The sequence below is a fragment of the Puntigrus tetrazona genome, chromosome 17 (assembly GCF_018831695.1).
Source record: "Puntigrus tetrazona isolate hp1 chromosome 17, ASM1883169v1, whole genome shotgun sequence".
In the NCBI taxonomy this organism is placed as follows: Eukaryota; Metazoa; Chordata; class Actinopteri; order Cypriniformes; family Cyprinidae; genus Puntigrus; species Puntigrus tetrazona.
In genome coordinates this window covers 18,920,487-18,938,712 of record NC_056715.1, presented here as the reverse complement: position 1 = coordinate 18,938,712, position 18,226 = coordinate 18,920,487, and the positions used below count along the sequence as shown (strand labels likewise).

General features: G+C 39.4%; 1 protein-coding gene across 1 annotated transcript; it reads left to right on the top strand.

Moving 5' to 3' along the window:
- Window positions 1-75: 75 nt before the first annotated feature.
- Window positions 76-16,748, top strand: LOC122361746 (vam6/Vps39-like protein). Its single transcript, XM_043262686.1, is given in 29 exon segments — window positions 76-581; window positions 1,436-1,501; window positions 1,591-1,655; window positions 1,912-1,954; window positions 2,304-2,398; window positions 3,033-3,131; window positions 3,218-3,310; window positions 3,585-3,768; window positions 4,422-4,542; window positions 5,657-5,777; window positions 5,868-5,885; window positions 5,887-5,998; window positions 7,184-7,326; window positions 7,411-7,551; window positions 8,386-8,503; window positions 8,506-8,526; window positions 8,964-9,050; window positions 11,044-11,117; window positions 11,185-11,242; window positions 11,245-11,303; window positions 11,305-11,401; window positions 11,922-12,050; window positions 12,140-12,172; window positions 12,175-12,241; window positions 13,452-13,497; window positions 14,473-14,622; window positions 15,409-15,546; window positions 15,773-15,864; window positions 16,642-16,748. Coding segments are annotated over 29 exon segments (2,622 nt in total). The 5' UTR covers window positions 76-508; the 3' UTR covers window positions 16,721-16,748.
- The last annotated feature ends 1,478 nt before the right edge of the window (window positions 16,749-18,226 follow it).

Sequence of the window (18,226 nt, the reverse complement as noted above, 5' to 3'; positions counted from 1 at the left end):
CTTTCCTGTGGGTTTATGTGTGGAATGTCAATCATCCGCGGGATCACGTGTCTGTTTTTAATGGAACTCTTGTGAGCTCGCGCAGTCACGTGGTCGTCACGGCTCCAGGAAGTTCCCTCAGCTCAGATAGCTCTCTGCTAGCTGTCAAACACCGAATCAGCTCAGGACAACCGACAGCAAAAGCCGAAACTTACCACATTATCGCGCGGGACAATGGGATGAAATACATTTGTAATTTGAGCGTCGAGCGTCTGTGTTTCAGCGAGATGAAAGGGCAAAACGCGAAGGCTACATGCTAGCCAACTGCTCATGACACAATAACAAAACAAGTTTTTCGTTTATTTTTGGACTCAAGAGGGATGGAGCGGGACGGTTCGAGCTCGCTAGTGATCTTTATAACTGTCAAGTAACTGCGGTTTTGTTTCACTCTGTTTTGTTGACACCTGCCAGGAGGTCGTAAGTGTTTTTGTGTCCTATCTTAACGTTTGTTTACGTGTGCTTGGTCGCCATGCACGACGCGTACGAGCCCGTTCCTATCCTGGAGAAACTGCCCCTGCAGATCGACTGTCTGGCGGCCTGGGGTGAGTTCTGCGTCCCTTTTCCTTCAGCTCCCTCCCTGTCTGCATTTCAACGCTCACCTTTTCATTCGCGGATAATAACTGCGCGTTAAAACCTCGCGAAACGAGCTCGAGTTGTTTCCAAAAAGCTTTTCTCTTTGGCCGCGTGTCAGAATCTGTTCAGCCGGGTGCGTATGGGCATTTCTGCTTGGGACGGATTTTACTGAGCAGTGTGGTTTGATCGAATTATCTTTTTCTGGTTATGCATCGAAACCTTGTGAGCTGACTGTCAAGAAAAAAAAAAAAGAAGTAGCAGCCGGTCAGCTGACTTGGTCAACTGGGCTGTGATCTCCAAAAGAGCTGTATAATTCGACAGGTCACCAGGTTTTGAGTCATAGCCGGAGGAAAAAAGACAACTATTTGGAAGAAGAACGTATTTTATAGTTAGGCAGCTTAAAGGTGTTGCGTCTTGTACGTGTTTAGATTAGATTTCATCAAGCAAGTATAAGGGAAATGAAAGCTCGGTGAAATTTCACATATGTGGGCTTATGAGGTTGGTTGTTTGGTTTGAGCAGTCATTGCATGACATTTAAATGCTCTAAATATTACACACACGTAGCTTAAAATGTGCTTTAGAGGTCATTTTTTTCCCAAGATGCACTCACACTATATAAGTAAATAAAAAGAAATGAATAACATGGCACAAAACCGACAAATATAAAGGTAAAACTAAATGAACGAATAAAATTGGTCAAGCAATTCTATTATTTTTGGAGCACTAGAGCCGACCCTATTCATTCGGTTTGTGCTACAGAGCTAGTTCCATGAACGTATTTTTAATACGTCGGCGATGTGTGATAATCATAATGATTTTGCAGATGATTGGCTCCTTGTGGGGACCAAACCCGGTCATCTCCTTCTGTACAGGATCAAGAAAGATGCAGGTGCATAGTTGTTTTTTTTTGTATAGCATCAAACAGTTTTAATTTTAAGTCGACAATGTATTTTAATAATAATAATTTTAAATTTACAGGTACTAACAGGTTTGAAGTTACGTTAGAGAAATCCAATAAGAACTTCTCAAAGAAGATTCAGCAGGTGAGAGAGAAATCCGTTTAGTTTAGTTTAGTTAAATTTTTTTATTTTACACCCAAATGTTGTCACTATTTACACACCATTATGTTTTATACCTGTTATATGATTTTGGTGTTCTTTGGTCCTTTTTTGAGTTTGTCACTTTAAACTGATTTTATTGATATAGATGAATGAAACGAGACGTCATGAGGGTGGAATAATAACGACAGAATGGCTGCGGTGAACGGCTGCTTCTAATGTTTTCTGTTTCCTTTCTCAGCTTTTTGTGGTGTCACAGTACAAGATTTTGGTTAGTTTGTTGGGTAAGTGTTTCCAGATTTGTTTATTCAACGACTCCTCGGAGTGATTTATTCCAGTAATACGAATAACGAATCACAGTAAAAGGTTTGCGTCACACAAATCTCCCGTTTACATGTAATTTTCATCATACTGGGTATTCTCACAAGAGTGTGGGCATTTGACCAATTTATGCAGAGATTATGACCTCGAAGGGATTCATTTGCAAAGTATTGGGTTTCCATGAGGCAATTGTTTATCGCCATATAATAAGTCGCTTCATAATCGCATTATGCACGTAAAAGTATGTGACGTGTTCTCATATCGCTTTATTTAAGGCTTGCGGTTGAGTACCAATGCCTTCTTTTGTTTCAGAAAATAACATCCACGTTCACGACCTGCTCACGTTCCAGCAGATAACTGTTGTTTCCAAAGCCAAAGGAGCCACACTGTTTGCCTGTGACCTGCAGGTAGGTTAAAGAAGCATCATGGCCTGTATATTAGCATGCAGTGGCCCCAGAGTTGTGTTTGAGAAACGTTAATGGAACGTGTTGATGGATCAAGTTGCTCTGCTGAATACCTGCATGAATGCGTTAACTTCAGTATCAATCGGAAATAATGGATCTTGTGGACACATTTGCTTAAAGGTCATTGCAAAAAACGCTGATGCTGCGATGAGTGGAGTTTATATAAACTGAATGCTTTCTTCTTCTTAACAAAAAGCACAGCGGTGTGAAAAGAGGAGTTAAGAAAGTGGATATTAATTGATTTAAGACTTGTGGCACCTGCTCTGCGATTCACGAAGTCAGTTCACTTTCAATTTTATATAGTAGCACTTCATGCAATTGTTTAATTTGTAGAAAGCAGCTTTAAAGTAGTAAACAGGAAAAGCAGTGGTACTGTCGCTTTTCGATTAGTTGTACAAGTTGAGTTTGCATTATAAAGCAGTATTCCAGTGTGTTGCTATGAGTTTGACTTCCACAAACCGAACAGAAGAAACGACTGAAATGTGCGCCGAGGTCGTGAATGCGTTTGTTGGTTGATACTTTGACCCAGTGATTGCATCTGGTTTTTATTCTCGTTTCTCTCTTTCTCTTTCTTCAGCAGTCTAGCTCAGGTGAAGCCAAGCTGCGCATGTGCGTCGCAGTCAAGAGGAAAATTCAGCTGTATTACTGGAAGGACAGGGAGTTCCACGAACTGCAGGTTGGCTTGAAGCTTGGAAACACGGGAACGAAATATTGCTGGTAAACCGTGACGGTAGCCTGAATCATGTTCGGTCACCATTGCAGGGAGATGTTGCCGCTCCAGACATTCCCAAGTCCATGGCTTGGTGCGAGAACTCCATTTGCGTGGGTTTCAAACGAGACTACTATCTGATCCGGGCAAGTAAATTAAAATGCTCATGAATGTGTAGTTTGCAGTTTTGTCAGAAAAATGTCTATGTTAGCCAGCAAAAATACAACAGCGGCCCAGTGGGGAAAAATTAAATCGTAAACCATTTTGTTTATGCAAGCTTGCTGCTCTCAGTTTTAGTTGCAGTGTGTATCAGGTGGCCGTCTGAGATTCTCTCTCAAATGCTGCAGCTAACTGTATCACAGCACGTATGTTCATACACGTAATGCTTTTGGGGTCAATTATGTGGCTTTTCATCTTTAGATGGACGGACGCGGCTCAGTCAAAGAGCTGTTCCCCACAGGGAAACAGCTGGAACCGTTGGTGGCCCCATTGGCTGATGGGAAGGTCGCAGTGGGTCAGGATGACCTCACGGTTGTTTTGAACGAAGAAGGCGTCTGCACTCAGAAATGCGCCCTTAACTGGACGGACATTCCCGTCGCCATGGGTATGTGTGATGTCAGTCTGAACAAGCGTGTTTCACAGGTGCTCATTAGCAACTTACCAAACACGTCTGATCACGACTTTATTCACTGTTGAACCTCTTGTCAGGCCATCAAGGAAACTGGTCTTGAAAATAAACGTGGCTATTTTTAGTTTGTAATTAAAAGAAACACAATGATCAGTAAAAAGTAAAAAATCTTGTCTAATATTAATTTCATTGTCATATGCACATCTGATGACAAAAAAAATACTTCTATAAATGAACATCCAATCAATTTGCAGTCGAGAAACCAAGCCGCACTCTTTATTTTACTCATTCAGTATTCTGTTTCTCTCAGAAGTACATAACAATAAGGAAGTAAAATCCAGCAAAAATAACCATATTATGAAATGTATTGTTATCGTGATGTAAAATTCATAGATTCATTAGAATGGTTAATGTTGATTTATGACCAGGCCAAAACTGAATCTATACCTGCAGAACTCATCCACAGATTTCCACAGACTACGAGCACCCGACATGCAGAGTTCATCAGATCCTCTGCTCTTTGCATGGCTGCTTTTTAAGTGTTTCCGGACATTTATTGAGCTTTCAGTTAACAGTTATAGAGTATGGTACTGTCAGTTAATTTCTATTTTCACATGTGTGTTGATCAGAGCACCAGCCGCCGTACATCATCGCAGTGCTACCTCGCTATGTGGAGATCCGCACCCTTGAGCCCAGACTTCTGGTGCAGAGCGTAGAGCTGCAGAGACCTCGGTTCATCACCTCCGCTGGGTGAGAGCCGTCTAAGCCTTTTTCCTCGTTTTCATGTTTTCCCATATTTTCTGTCATTTGTATAAAGTGCCTCTATTACGGGTTTTGAAAGGTTCACGTTTTGGTTTTGGGAGTCCCAAACAACGGGTTGAAATGCATTCAAAGTCAAAAAATCATGCCTGTAATGCCTGATAAAGCAGCGTTGGTGAGCGCATGCTGATTTGTGTTTGGTGTTACCGGGAAAACTGATCATTTTAGGGCTCCTAGTGGCAAAGAATACATTTGCATTTTCGTTCATACCAACACAATATGCTAATGTTTTGTGTTGACGTCAACATGACACTGCTTGGGATTTAAAAAACGACTCAATGTTTCAATGATTCAGAGTCGACTCTTTCTTTTGAGACACAATAACTTTATACACGGTGCACTGTCAGATTTAAAACTTTGTAGGATGTATTAATTCACTTAGAGATGTGTTTACACATTGCATGAAAGATCATTTATAAAATTAAAACAAAATAATATAAAATAATATAAAACAAAAACCAGTTCCCACTTCAGTTTGGATGCAAATCTATCTTTAAACTTTCATTGTATGGACAAAAAAGCAATATCTTTTTTTGCTTTCCACATAAGAAAGAAAAAACCCTTGTGTGTTTGGAACGACGCAGAAAACATGATTATAGAAATGTAATTTTTGGTTGAACTATCCCTTTTAATTTGACATTTCAATATGCAGCTTGTGAATGGTAAAGTTAAAGTTATATTCTGATCGAAAGATCAAATTCTTTAAAGGCGCAGGTTTCGGTAACGCATGATTTCTCAGATGTCCTTTTTACACGTTACAACTGCTTACTGTTATAATAACAATGAGTTATGCATAATTACATGCAAGTAACTTTAAGCCACAGTCTAATCCTGACCCTAACCATATAGTAAGTACGTGTAGGTTTTTAATATTACTCAGTACTTAAATGTGTAGTTACACTGTAACAAGGACACCTTAAAATAAAGTGTAAAAAATTTTTTCTCATGATTGATCACCCCAACTTTAAAGTGTTTAAGGCATGTTTTCATTGAACTGCTGTGAAAAGTGAAAAGTCTGACTCTGTTTTCCTCTGTAATTTCACAGATCCAATGTTGTGTATGTCGCTAGCAATCACTTTGTGTGGCGTCTGGTGCCCATCTCTATAGCCAGCCAGATACGACAGCTGCTGCAGGACAAACAGTTTGAACTGGCGCTTCAGCTGGCGGTGAGATACTATTTATCATCCAGTAAATAGTCAATTCAGAGCACACGGTGTTATCATAGTTTGAGCTTGCTTTTGTCCCTCTTTCCTCAGAAAATGAAGGATGATGCAGGATGCAGACAAGAGACAACAGATCCATCACATTCAGAACCTGTTTGCCTTCAACTTGTTCTGTCAGAAACGCTTTGATGACTCCATGCAGGTGTTTGCTAAGCTAGGCACAGGTGAGTTCACGCAGCAGTGATGATGCACCATAAACGAGGACAGAATAGCATGTAAGTATGTCCAGTGTGTGAAAAAAACACGTAAATTGAGTATTCATATACTTGAAAGGCACATAAAATGTATCTACATATGAATTTTTACAGCTTTAACATAAAATGCAAGATTTCTGTTATAAACCTTTTAAATTAGTCTGTTTTACATCAATAAATCCAATTTATTTTAATGGCATACATGATTTTTTTTTTTATATAAATAAAAGGTATTGCTTGATCCACAGATGATATTTTAAACTAAATAAAATTAACGAAATACATCCAGAACAATTTGAATGGATGTTGAAAATATGATTAAATAAAATCAAATAGATTTCTATAGTTATAATTTTACCTTTTTCTTTATGTATGATTAACAAATATGCATGTTTTACTTAAACTTATTTTATGTTAAAACTGTGTAGATGGGATGTGCTATTTAAAATACTTCAACCTTAATTTTCATTGTTTAACAGTATTTAAGAGAAACTTTCTTGTGGGCTATTAACAGTTTAATACCAACTGGTTTAAATACCAATCAGAATGGTGTTTTGGAAAGGTCTTTTTTTGTGTGCGCTATACATCAGATGGTATGTAGTTTTTGCCTGGTGCTTGCTTGTTATTTAATTTAGTCCACTAGAGAGTGCCACTGGACCAGGAAATATAGATGTATGCATAATAGAGTTCTGTAGTGATAACGTGTTTTTGTAGGCCAACCTTGGAAACCCTAAAGTATAGAATTTTTTGTATTGGCTTTAAAAATGAGTTTATGTTGTGGTCAATAAAAATGCATGATTTTTACACGTAATAGTCTTCACAAATGAGCACAGCTCACACAAAGAGCGTAAATGCTATCTCCAAAAGTAAAAGGCTAAACAGGCTATACACAAATCACCACCATAACGTCTTTATTTAGAAAAAAAATAATTGACTGAAAGTTTGAGTTACAATACTATGAGGACATGGGTTTATCTGTTCCACCACCTCTAAAATGTGACTAAAACAATTCATTTTTTTAAGAATTTTTTTTTAATATATTTTATGTGGTGGAATAAAATGTGAAATATCCTCAGCTCATTCACATAGAGATCTAATTTTAGACATTTAATCCAAAATCCCATTGACTTTAGCGTTTGCCCTTCTCTCATATAGACCCCACTCATGTTATCGGACTGTATCCAGACCTGCTCCCCTCTGACTACCGCAAACAGCTGCACTACCCGAACCCTCTGCCCTCTCTGTCTGGAGCCGAGCTGGAGAAAGCCCACCTGGCCCTCATAGACTACCTGACACAGGTATTCACGGTTCATCCGTTCATACTGATCGTTCTTAAACTTCTTTTCATCTTGTCACAGCTTCCTCTGTGTGTTTCGTGATAGAAACGCAGTCATTTAGTGAAGCAGCTGAACGACACGGACCCCTTCACCACCTCCCCTCTCATGGAAGGGACCCCCACCATCAAGAGCCGCAAAAAGCTCCTTCAGATCATCGACACCACTCTGCTTAAATGTTACCTCCACGTAAGGCCTCCGGGTTGTTCTCAGTAGATCTGTTCTGATTTAACAACCACTGTTGGATTCAGACTGATGATAGAATGTAAAATTTGCAAAGTATTCACATAAGACTGATATAGATTAAATAAGTTTTACTTAAGCACTTTGCAAAGGTATTCACATAAACACATACTAATGAATATATATATATATATATATATAGATTATATATATATATATATTATTTATATATATATATATTCAGGTTATATATATATATATATTATATATGTGTAAATTATATTATATATATAGGATATATTATATAACAATATATATATATATATATACATATTATATATATATATATATACACACACACACACCATGGGTTCAACAAAATGCAGCACAACTATAGTATTATCTCACAATATTGCTGTATTTTGATCAAATAAATGCAGTCTTTGGTGAGCATAAGAGATTTGTAGACCCTGTGTCTGGAAAAAATGTCACGTATGGTCACCCTGACCAAAGCTAAAAATAAACTCAAACATATTGTGATCTTAGAGCGTTCAACAGCAAGAATTAACAGAGCCAAACCCTGGTTTGTATTATTGTAAGCCATGTAGGCTGGCTTTGTTGTACAATAAATAATCCAGAAAAAATCTCATTAAAACAATGCTAGCTATTAACTTTTTTAACATGTCAATCAGTCATTTACTTCAACAAGATAGTATAGAGTGTATGAATGTATAAATACTTGCCTGAAGCTCTTGCCAGTAGACGGATCATACCAGTTATAGCCAGTTCATCTCATCTCACTTAAAAGCATTCAGTATGATTTTTTTTTTTAATCCACAGACCAATGTAGCCTTAGTATCGCCTCTTCTGCGGCTGGAGAACAACCACTGTCACATAGAGGAGAGCGAGTATGTGCTGAAGAAAGCCCACAAGTACAGCGAACTCATCATCCTCTATGAGAAAAAGGCCTTCATCAGAAAGGTGTGCTCAGGTCTTCTCAGCTTCCTCTTACTGAGAACATCTATATATTAATGTGACCTCCGGTAATCTCCATTAGGAGCGTAATCTCTGTGGGTGTCCTCGAGCATCTGAAAATGATTTGCAGGGCTTAGAGCGGCTCTTGTTTACAGAGATGCTCTAATCAGGTCCTGAGCTGTTTTGTTGATGTCATGCTTCACAGAAGAGTTGATGAGGAGCAGGCCGTGTAGATCCATAGTGCCTAATGAACTCTCACTGCTGCCAGACGTACTAATATAAACGGCGCATTCATGAATATACACAGATCTCTGTTTGTATTGCAGCACTGACCCCGCTGTGTTCTCTTGCTTTATTAGTAAACAGTATGCTGCGTATTCTGAATAGCCTCGTGTCATCTTCCTCATTCAGTTCAGTAGACTTAAAGAAGTGTGTTTGTCCAGCTCTGCAGGTTCTGCTGGATCAGTCCACTAAAGCCAATTCTCCTCTGAAGGGCCATGAGAGGACTGTACAGTATCTTCAGAGACTGGGTAAGGTGACCACACTCGTTCACTGCACATATACTACTTAATTAAAGGAATATTTCACTCGAAAAGGAAAATTCTGACACATTTACTCACCTCCAAGCCATCCTAGGTGTATATGACTTTCTTCTTTCAGACGAACACAGAATTTAAAAAAAAATGTTTGTGGATTATTTTGAAGCTCCATAAATGGGATATAACCGCCGTGAAACTAACCTATAACAGTTAAGCCTTGGGGGGGTTAACACATGTTCTCTGAAGCAGATCGATTATTTGTTCTTAAATCGAATTAAACGAGTCATATGATGCTACTTTATTGATTATTATTTTGAGTGTTTGGTGTACATACCTACAAACTAGTTACTTTTTGGAGAAAAAAGTTTTGAATTAAAATGTTTGTTCATTTGTGTCAATCGTCTAGATCTAAAGAGTTTATTTAATTTATTATATAATTTTATGAGTGTGGAGAGAGAAAAATTGCAAGCCAGTAGACAGTGATGTGAGCGTGATTGAGACATCATGAGCTTTTTTTTTTTTTTTCGGGGCGTGAGAAAATGTCTGATCGGTGTACAAAACAGACGGTCATTGAGACAAGTTGTGTTCGATCTGAAGCAGCGCTGCGCAAACCGATCGCTGTATGATATTAGAGCACTTCATGCTTCAAAACTCTCTCGTGGTGCTTTGATATTAAACGTGATCACTTTGCACGCAGCAGCTTCAAACCGAACACGACTCATCTCATCTCAGTGCGGTCCTTGGACACAAATTTACGCTATTTGTAAGTTAATACAATATTAACTGTTTTTCCTCAAGTTAAGCTGACAAAGTTTCAATTGAAAGATACAGCAGAACTGTTTTGCGTCTCTGGTGTTTTGGTACTGAAACTGAATGAATCAAGTGTGTCAATGATTCACTTGCCTCCTTTTTTAACGAATCAGCCGTTTGATTGACTAATGACTCGCTCATTAAAACAGTCATTTAACGCCAAATGCTGGTGAATTTTTTTCAACATTTTTACCCTGTTTGTTCAAAAATATTTAAAGCATTAATGTAATGTAATAAAAATATAATTTTTATAATATAATATAAAATAATTTTTATATAGCGTTTAAAATTCTGCGGTGTAAATGCATTTATGGCACCTTAGCTTCAGAGCACAGTCTGTGTAAATACATTTAATGCCGCTAAATATGCAGCTTCTGTTTCCTCTGCACTGAAAAAGAAAAAGTTTGTAGCTACTCTATGCCCCGCCTCTCTCAAACACGTTCTGACAAGCACAGGCTGCTCTGATTGGCCAGCTGACCCAGCGCTCTGTGATTGGACAAACATCACAAGCATGCGTCGTAACACCCCTTACCATAATCACAAGGTCAGCTTTCAAAAAAAATAAATGTAGTTTTACAATCAGTATCTGTTCTGAAAGATTCGTGAGACAGACACAGTGCTTATTTGTATTTGCACAAGCCATAATTGACTCACTGTGATGTGTGTGACCCTGTCTCTCTCTCTCTCACACACACACACACTTACACACACACACACACACACACACACACACACACACAAAGACACAGTGCATTTTAAAGGCCCTTTCACACAGGACGGGGGCATGCCTATTCATTTCAAGGGCTTGTGTAGCGCAAGTGCAAAACTTAAACTAGTAGAAAATACTTAAACTAATAACAAGATATTAGTTACTTACATGCACTTTTTCAGAAGCACCAGATTGTCAGAGCCAAGTCAGAAATGACACATTTTCGTTTTGAGAAAGGAAAAGAAGAAATTGCATCATACGACACCTTTAAAATAAAATTCAATAAGTGTAGCACTCTCAGCTCCATTAAACTCTTAAAATCCATTTCCTACTAATACAGTGTAGAAGCTAGTTTTAGTAACACTGGGGTGATTGATCAGTAACATTTGTCCTTTCAGACTAAATGCGTTCAATATGTTGATGTGTCAGACATGATCCACCTCACCAGCATTGATTTCTGTTCAGGTGTGGAGAACCTGGGCATCATATTTGAGTTTTCACCGTGGGTTCTGAAGATTTGTCCAGAAGATGGACTGAAGGTGAGATAAAGTTGATCTGGTTTTATTTATGTGCACTCTGTTTTAATGTTTTTTGCTCCGTTTTCAGATCTTCACTGAGGACCTTACGGAGGTGGAGACTCTTCCCAGGGATAAGGTGTTGAACTTTTGAAAGAAGGCTTCAAAGAGCTGGCCATCCCATACCTGGAGCACATCATTCACCTGTGGGGACGAGACTCGGCCCGAGTTCCACAATGTTCTGATCCAGCTCTACCTGGAGAAGGTGCAAGGCCTCATGAAAGTGTATCTCAACTCACTGCCTGAAGGTCAGACACGCAGCTGTCACTCACACCGCTTTATTAGAGCTGCTCTGAGGGGTGCTGCTGGTAACAATAGCGCAATATCTCCTCAAGTAATGCAATCATGATGCAACAGAAAAACATAGACTTGAAACTATTTCAAATTAAAAGTGTCATTCTGAAACTTTAAGTTCTCAGACAGAAGTGCTTCGGATTGTGATACTTTTTTTTAACGCCACCAAAACATTCATTTAATTTAAAAGGAAAGTAAACAAAAGGACATTTTTCTGAGAGCTTGTGGTACTTATAGCAGTAATCTAGTGTTGAATAAACCCTTTATTAGCAACACAGTGCTAATGATAAAAAAATTGACACCGCTGAAAGAAAGTCATAATTTGTGTAAACAAATGTGGGCTAGACGGGTTTTTCAAAAAAGAAGAAGCAGAATAATGGATAACAAAAAAACAGGATGCAAAGTGTCCATAAACGTGTCTAAAAGACTTCTAGATGAATTCAAGGCCAAGCGCGTCGTGTTGACTGTGTCCAGGTGTTCCAGCTGTAGCTGCAGGAAAGGAGGAGGGAGAGCTGGGAGAGTACAGGAACAAGCTTGTGTTGTTTCTGGAAGTGTCCAGCTGCTACGAGCCCGAGCGACTCATCAGTGATTTCCCATTTGATGGTGAGTGAACAGGTCGGAGGCGTACAATAGAAAATCTAGATAGTGAAAATAGTTCTTGTGTTGCTTCCTCGTCGCTCTGGTTCTCTCAGGTCTGTTGGAGGAGAGGGCTCTTCTTCTGGGTCGTATGGGAAACATGAGCAGGCTCTCTTCATCTACGTTCACATTCTCAAAGACACGCGTATGGCTGAAGAGTGAGTATCGCTCTGCGCTGATCCCCTAGACCTGTTCTGCATCAAAAAGTCAATGTGAAATTAAAATGGTTAGTTCACCCAAATATGAAAATTGCCATGTTTTTACTCACCCTCGAGAAGTCCTAGGTGTATATGACTTTTACGCAAATCCGATCTGAGGTATATTAAAAATTGTCCTGTTTTTCCAAGCATTATCATTTCAATCAAGTAAAAATGGACATTTGTAATAAACCTTTTGTCACATGGCTCCGGAGGGCAAATTAAGGCCTTCTGTAGCAACTTTATTGTTTTTGAAATAAAATATCCATATTTTAAGCGTAATAAGCACCTTATCTAACTGTGGTTCGCAAAAGCCGTTGTGTTGGATAATGGAGGACGTATTGTAGAGAGGCGATTAGAATTGGTCATGAATCAATAGAATTCGAGGATTTGTAAAGAAAAATGTCGATATAAGCAAAGAGGAGGCTTTTCTTTGCTTAAGTAAGGAAACTTGGCTTCCTTTGCTCCTGTAAACAAATTCATATCTAGCATATCTCAGAGGGATGCACTCGAAGAACAAAACGCATAGATTCGTTACAGGCCTTTATTTTTATGAGGCAGGTTTTATTATAGATGCACATACTTAACAAAAGCACACAGCCACTGCAATGATAACGCTTGGAATAGGAAACAAGAAACAATAAAAACTTGTTTCCATTTATCGCAGCAAGTCTTCCAGGTCCTGAAGCAGCAAAACAGCCCCAGACTACCACCAGCATATTTTACTGTTTTCCCCTAAAGATGAACTTCTAGAAGCGCCGCTGGCCAGAGCCCACTGAAATTAATAGGGAGAAAGTGTATAAATTTCGAGAGTGGCTTGACCAGTTTATCTGGCTCATTTAGATTTTATTTTTGTTTCATTTGTCTTGAGTATTGAAGTAAGTTCAAATTTCTGTTCAACTTACAAAGAATTACTTTTGAGCTGCACTGTTGTATATTTTAACCAATAGCCTTGGAAGCCTTGGATGGCATTTGACCATCAGCCTCCATGTTTCTGTCAGAAAGCCTCTTCAAAAGACCTCTGCAATCCACTGCAAACTCTCATGAATATTTCATGTTTACAGTTCCATGAAAGCAAAGCTGACTTTTTTTACACCATCACTTATACCCTTTTGTCTTTTCTCGTGTAACATGTTAAGACTCTTATTCTCTTTGTTCTGATTTTTCTCAGGTACTGTCACGGTCATTATGATCCATCAACAAACGGCAATAAAGATGTGAGTGCCGCTCAGTGACTTTTCACCAATCTTGTTTGAATTGTTTCCACTGTCACATTGCAACTTTACAGTGTGAGTTGTTTTATAGTCAATGCAGTCTGGCTTGTACTGTATATTTTACAATGCACCAGTTCCTGATTTAAATTTTTTTTTTTGCATGTTTGTCACACTTTCAGATCATCAGACAAACTTAAATATTAATCAAAGATAACACAAGTAAACACAACATGCCGTTTTTAAATTAAGGTTTTTTTTATGAAGGGAAAATCCTGCATTAAAACTGCATGTTGTATTAACTTGTGTTATCTTTGATTAATATTTAATGATCTAAAACATTAAACATATGTATCTTTATTTTTAGAGTTACAAAATAGCATGAGATGGCTTTATCTTCAATGTCAGGTTTTTTTTTTTTAGTAACATTTTTGCTCTCACACCATAGGAAACACTGATACATCAACTGCCCATACATATATACACACACACATATAATGTAGAATAATATAAATAAAATATATTGTATTATAATAATAATAAATTATAATAGTACATTGCATTCTCTCAAAATTAAGAAATTAATTTAAACTGTATTTATGTACTGTACATGTAATCTACTAGTGAAATTATACAGTATAAGGACTAGCATAAATTGCCCCAACATGCAATATTACTTTAATACTATCATTAAGCTACTAGAAAAGTTGATTTCATCCCATACAGTCAGGATATGATGTTAAATATTATTATATCGTTCAAACAAATATGATATTATATAAAAAATGCAAACATGCAAGCTGTTTAGAGAGACTGAATGCAAAACATTAAGGCTAGTCAATTAAAAAGACAATTAAAACATCTTTTAATATTTAGTTTAGTCACTATGGCTTGAAGTCTGAGGGTTTGTAAATACGACTGTCAGTCCCAAACACTGTGAATGTGGCCAGCTGGTAAAATGCGTGTCTCTCCTGTCTGTAGGTGTATCTGTCCCTGCTGCGCATGTATCTGTCTCCTCCGGACGTGCACTTCCTCGGGCCCATTAAGATGGAGCTATGTGAGCCACAGGCAAACCTCCAGGCGGCCCTGAATGTCCTTCAGCTTCACCACAGCAAACTGAACACCACCAAAGTGAGCGTCCACCGAATACTAATAATGTCATAGGCTGTCAAGCACCCAGAACATCATAGCATCCGCATAGAAAGCTTCTGAAGCGCACCCAGAACACACTCAGGCATCTTCTGCATGGGCTTGAACGCAGGAAAAATATACAACTGATTCTGGAATTAAAGACGTTATCTATGAGGTTTTTAGAGATTAAAAGCATGTAGGTGAAGCATGTAATCTCAAGGTTGGGTCTGTTCATGGTTGCTTTCACCTAAAAATACAAACAGTGCCCATAAGTCACCATATGAGAAAACAATTTTAATCCGAAATATGTCCGTTTCAAAAAACATTTATGGGATGTAAAGGTGCCATTATGTGGTGCATCTCAGTTTTAATTCCCACTTCTGTGTGTGATTTTACTCAATTCGAAGAAACCAAATGTAACAGACTTTCACCGGTTTTAACTGTTTAAAAAAACACCACCTGGCGTCTTAGATGGAGAGAACAGTGAGCGTGTCGGCATGTCATTCACAAGTCAGTCCTGGTGATTCCAGCTCATCGTTTAAGATGCCAGCAGAGGAAATGAGACAAGTTGTCAGATGTCATCACTGAGCTCTGAACTTACAGATTATTGCGTGAGAAGCGTCTGTGAAAACCTGCCGTTCGTGTTCCTGTTGAATTTAGTTCCTCCTTCCTAGTGTCGAAGTTCCTGCTTTTAAGGATGTCGAAAAAGCCGAAGGATGCATTTCCAAATCGCCTCCAGAGTCCGTGGCATGCTGTCTTCACGCGTTTCTCTCTGTCTTTCATAAGGCCATAAACCTGCTGCCAGCCAACACGCAGATCCGAGAGATCCAGGTCTTTCTGGAGAGCGTGCTGGAGGAGAAGGCTGGGAGGAAGCGCTTTGACCAGGTCCTGAAGAGCCTCCTACAGGCCGAGTTCCTTCGGTGCGTTTACTCGGGAACCGTTTTCACTTTCTTTTATATCTGTATTGAGTGAGTGTTTTGAGGCATACTTTTGGTCAGATTAAACAATTACTTTGTTACTAGAAGATGCAATACTCAAAAACCGCTAAGTTGTTAAATGTCGAGTAAGAAAAATCACAAATTCTAACCAAGTTGCTCTGCAGAATTGTCCGTATGTTTAATGTAACTGAATAAAGTTTTAATGTGTGCAGGTGCAGGAGGAGCGTATCTTTCACCAGCAGGTGAAGTGTGTCGTCACAGACGAGAAAACCTGCAGGGTGTGCAAGAAGAAGATTGGAAACAGGTGTGCTTCGTGCTAATGTCTCACGTTATTGCAGTATTCTTTTTCACGCAAAGCATACGCCTTTATTCGAACCTTTTAGTTTTTGAAATGCAAAAGTGCGTACTTTTGTGTGTGGCGAAAGACGTAGCAAGAGTAAAATACATTCTGATAGAGATCCGATAAATTGCATCGACATAAATTGCATATATGAGTTGCTTTGGAATAGAATTTGCAGCAGGTTTAAAGGAATAATTCATCCCAAAAATCTGAAGCCGTTAGTTAAAATATATATCCTGGCTCTTCCAATGCTCGTGGATAGTGGCCTTCATTTCGAAGCTTCATAAATCTTCAACTGTGGTGAAAAAATATTTCTTTTTCCGTATTTTTTAAACTCGATGCATGACATAAGCCGCATTCGAAAGGTAAAAAAAACACAACTTTTATTCTAGAAAATCCTCCATCGAATAGTATTTCGAATTGGCAACATTTAGACGTCCACTATATCCTGAAGAAGCTACTGTAAATATATCAGAACTTAATTTTTGGATTAGTAATATCCGATGCTAAGAGCTAAATTTGCACCATTTTTGAACATTTCTGAATATTTGATTTTCAGATTCCAGATTTTCATTTTCAAACAGTTGCATCTCAGCCAATTACTGTCCTTTATTCGGCTCAAAGATGATGATGTATACACCTCTGTAAGGGTTTTGTGGTGCAGTTTCACTCCGTTAGTGCTTCCTGTGATGCGGGGGATTTACTGCATGAGTGCTAATGTTCCCGTGTGTTTGCGTCCAGTGCCTTTGCCAGGTATCCTAACGGCGTTGTGGTTCACTACTTCTGCTGTAAAGATCGCAGCGTGTGTCCAGCGGAGTAGTCAAGGCTGCAGACCGGAGACTCTGGAAGCACCCGAGCACAAGACGGCCCTGAAGACCTGAAAGCCGAGACCAAACGCCAGCCTCTCTCTCTCTCTCTCTCTCTCTCCAAACGCCAGTCTCTCTCTCTCTCTCTCTCTCTCTCTCTCTCTCTCTCTCTCTCTCTCTCTCTCTCTCTCTCTCTCTCTCTCTCTCTCTCTCTCTCTCTCTCTCTCTCTCTCTCTGTCTCTCTCTCTCTCTCTCTCTCTCTCTCTCTCTCTCTCTCTCTCTCTCTGTCTCTCTCTCTCTCTCTCTCTCTCTCTCTCTCTCTCTCTCTCTCTCTCTCTCTCTCTCTCTCTCTCTGTCTCTCTGTCTCTCTCTCTCTCTCTCTCTCTCTCTCTCTCTCTCTCTCTCTCTCTCTCTCTCTGTCTCTCTCTCTCTCTCTCTCTCTCTCTCTCTCTGTCTCTCTCTGTCTCTCTCTCTCTCTCTCTCTCTCTCTGTCTCTGTCTCTCTCTCTCTCTCTCTCTCTCTCTGTCTCTCTCTCTCTCTCTCTGTCTCTCTCTCTCTCTCTCTCTCTCTCTCTCTCTCTCTCTCTCTCTCTCTCTCTCTCTCTCTCTCTCTCTCTCTCTCTCTCTCTCTCGCTCTTTCCAGTGGAATGGCAAAGCCTAGCCGCCTGTCTGAAGATGCTAATCAGCTAAAAAAAAAACAAACCCGCTGGACTCAATTCAGATGTATAAAGTGCGTTGCTTTGAAAGCTTCACCTAAATGCGCAGCACAGTCCCCCGAGAAGCGCTTATCCCCTCACATCCCACCTTGACTTCTTCACTTACAGTGCAGCTTTTGATTCGACGCCTTCAGCAGAGAGTAAAGGCATGCGTCTGTGTGCACCTTCGGGTGCCCGGGACTGTTACTCGAGCTAGCTTCGGTGAAATCAGACTCCGGATAAAACCCTTAATGTGGGGCCCTCTACAGAAAGGCCAGCTCTGGCACACACTCTGCAGGAAAACAACCGGATCGTTTACCCCCTCGATCCCGAGGCGCGTTTCATTTCGGCAGCGAGCGTTGCATTTAATTACAAGTTATATTACAAATGCTGTATTTTTTAGCAATGGGGTCATTTACCAAGCCGCTAAATTCTGGTAAATTGCTGTATTATTAAAGATACAGTATTTTTCTGTATACTGAAATACAGTTACAGGAACCGGCTTGCCGGTGTTTTCAGTGTTTTTCTGCTGTGGGCTGTCAAATGAAAGGACGAACGCTTCCGCTAGTTTCAGAGATGGCTTGTTTACATCTAGAAGTCTGAATGTGTGTTTTTTTTTTACGAAGGCATAGGTTTGGGTTGTGAGAGGTTTCGGAGAGCTGTAGCATGCCACTTTTTCTCTTCTGGTTACTTGAGTGGCTTTAATTTATTACTAACACGCCGTCTTTACTGTCAGGAATGTTTCACCCGCGCGTCGCCCCGAACTCACACCGGTATTTTTCTGGCTACATCTGTCCAATTAACACCGCTGTCAGATTTTAGCGCT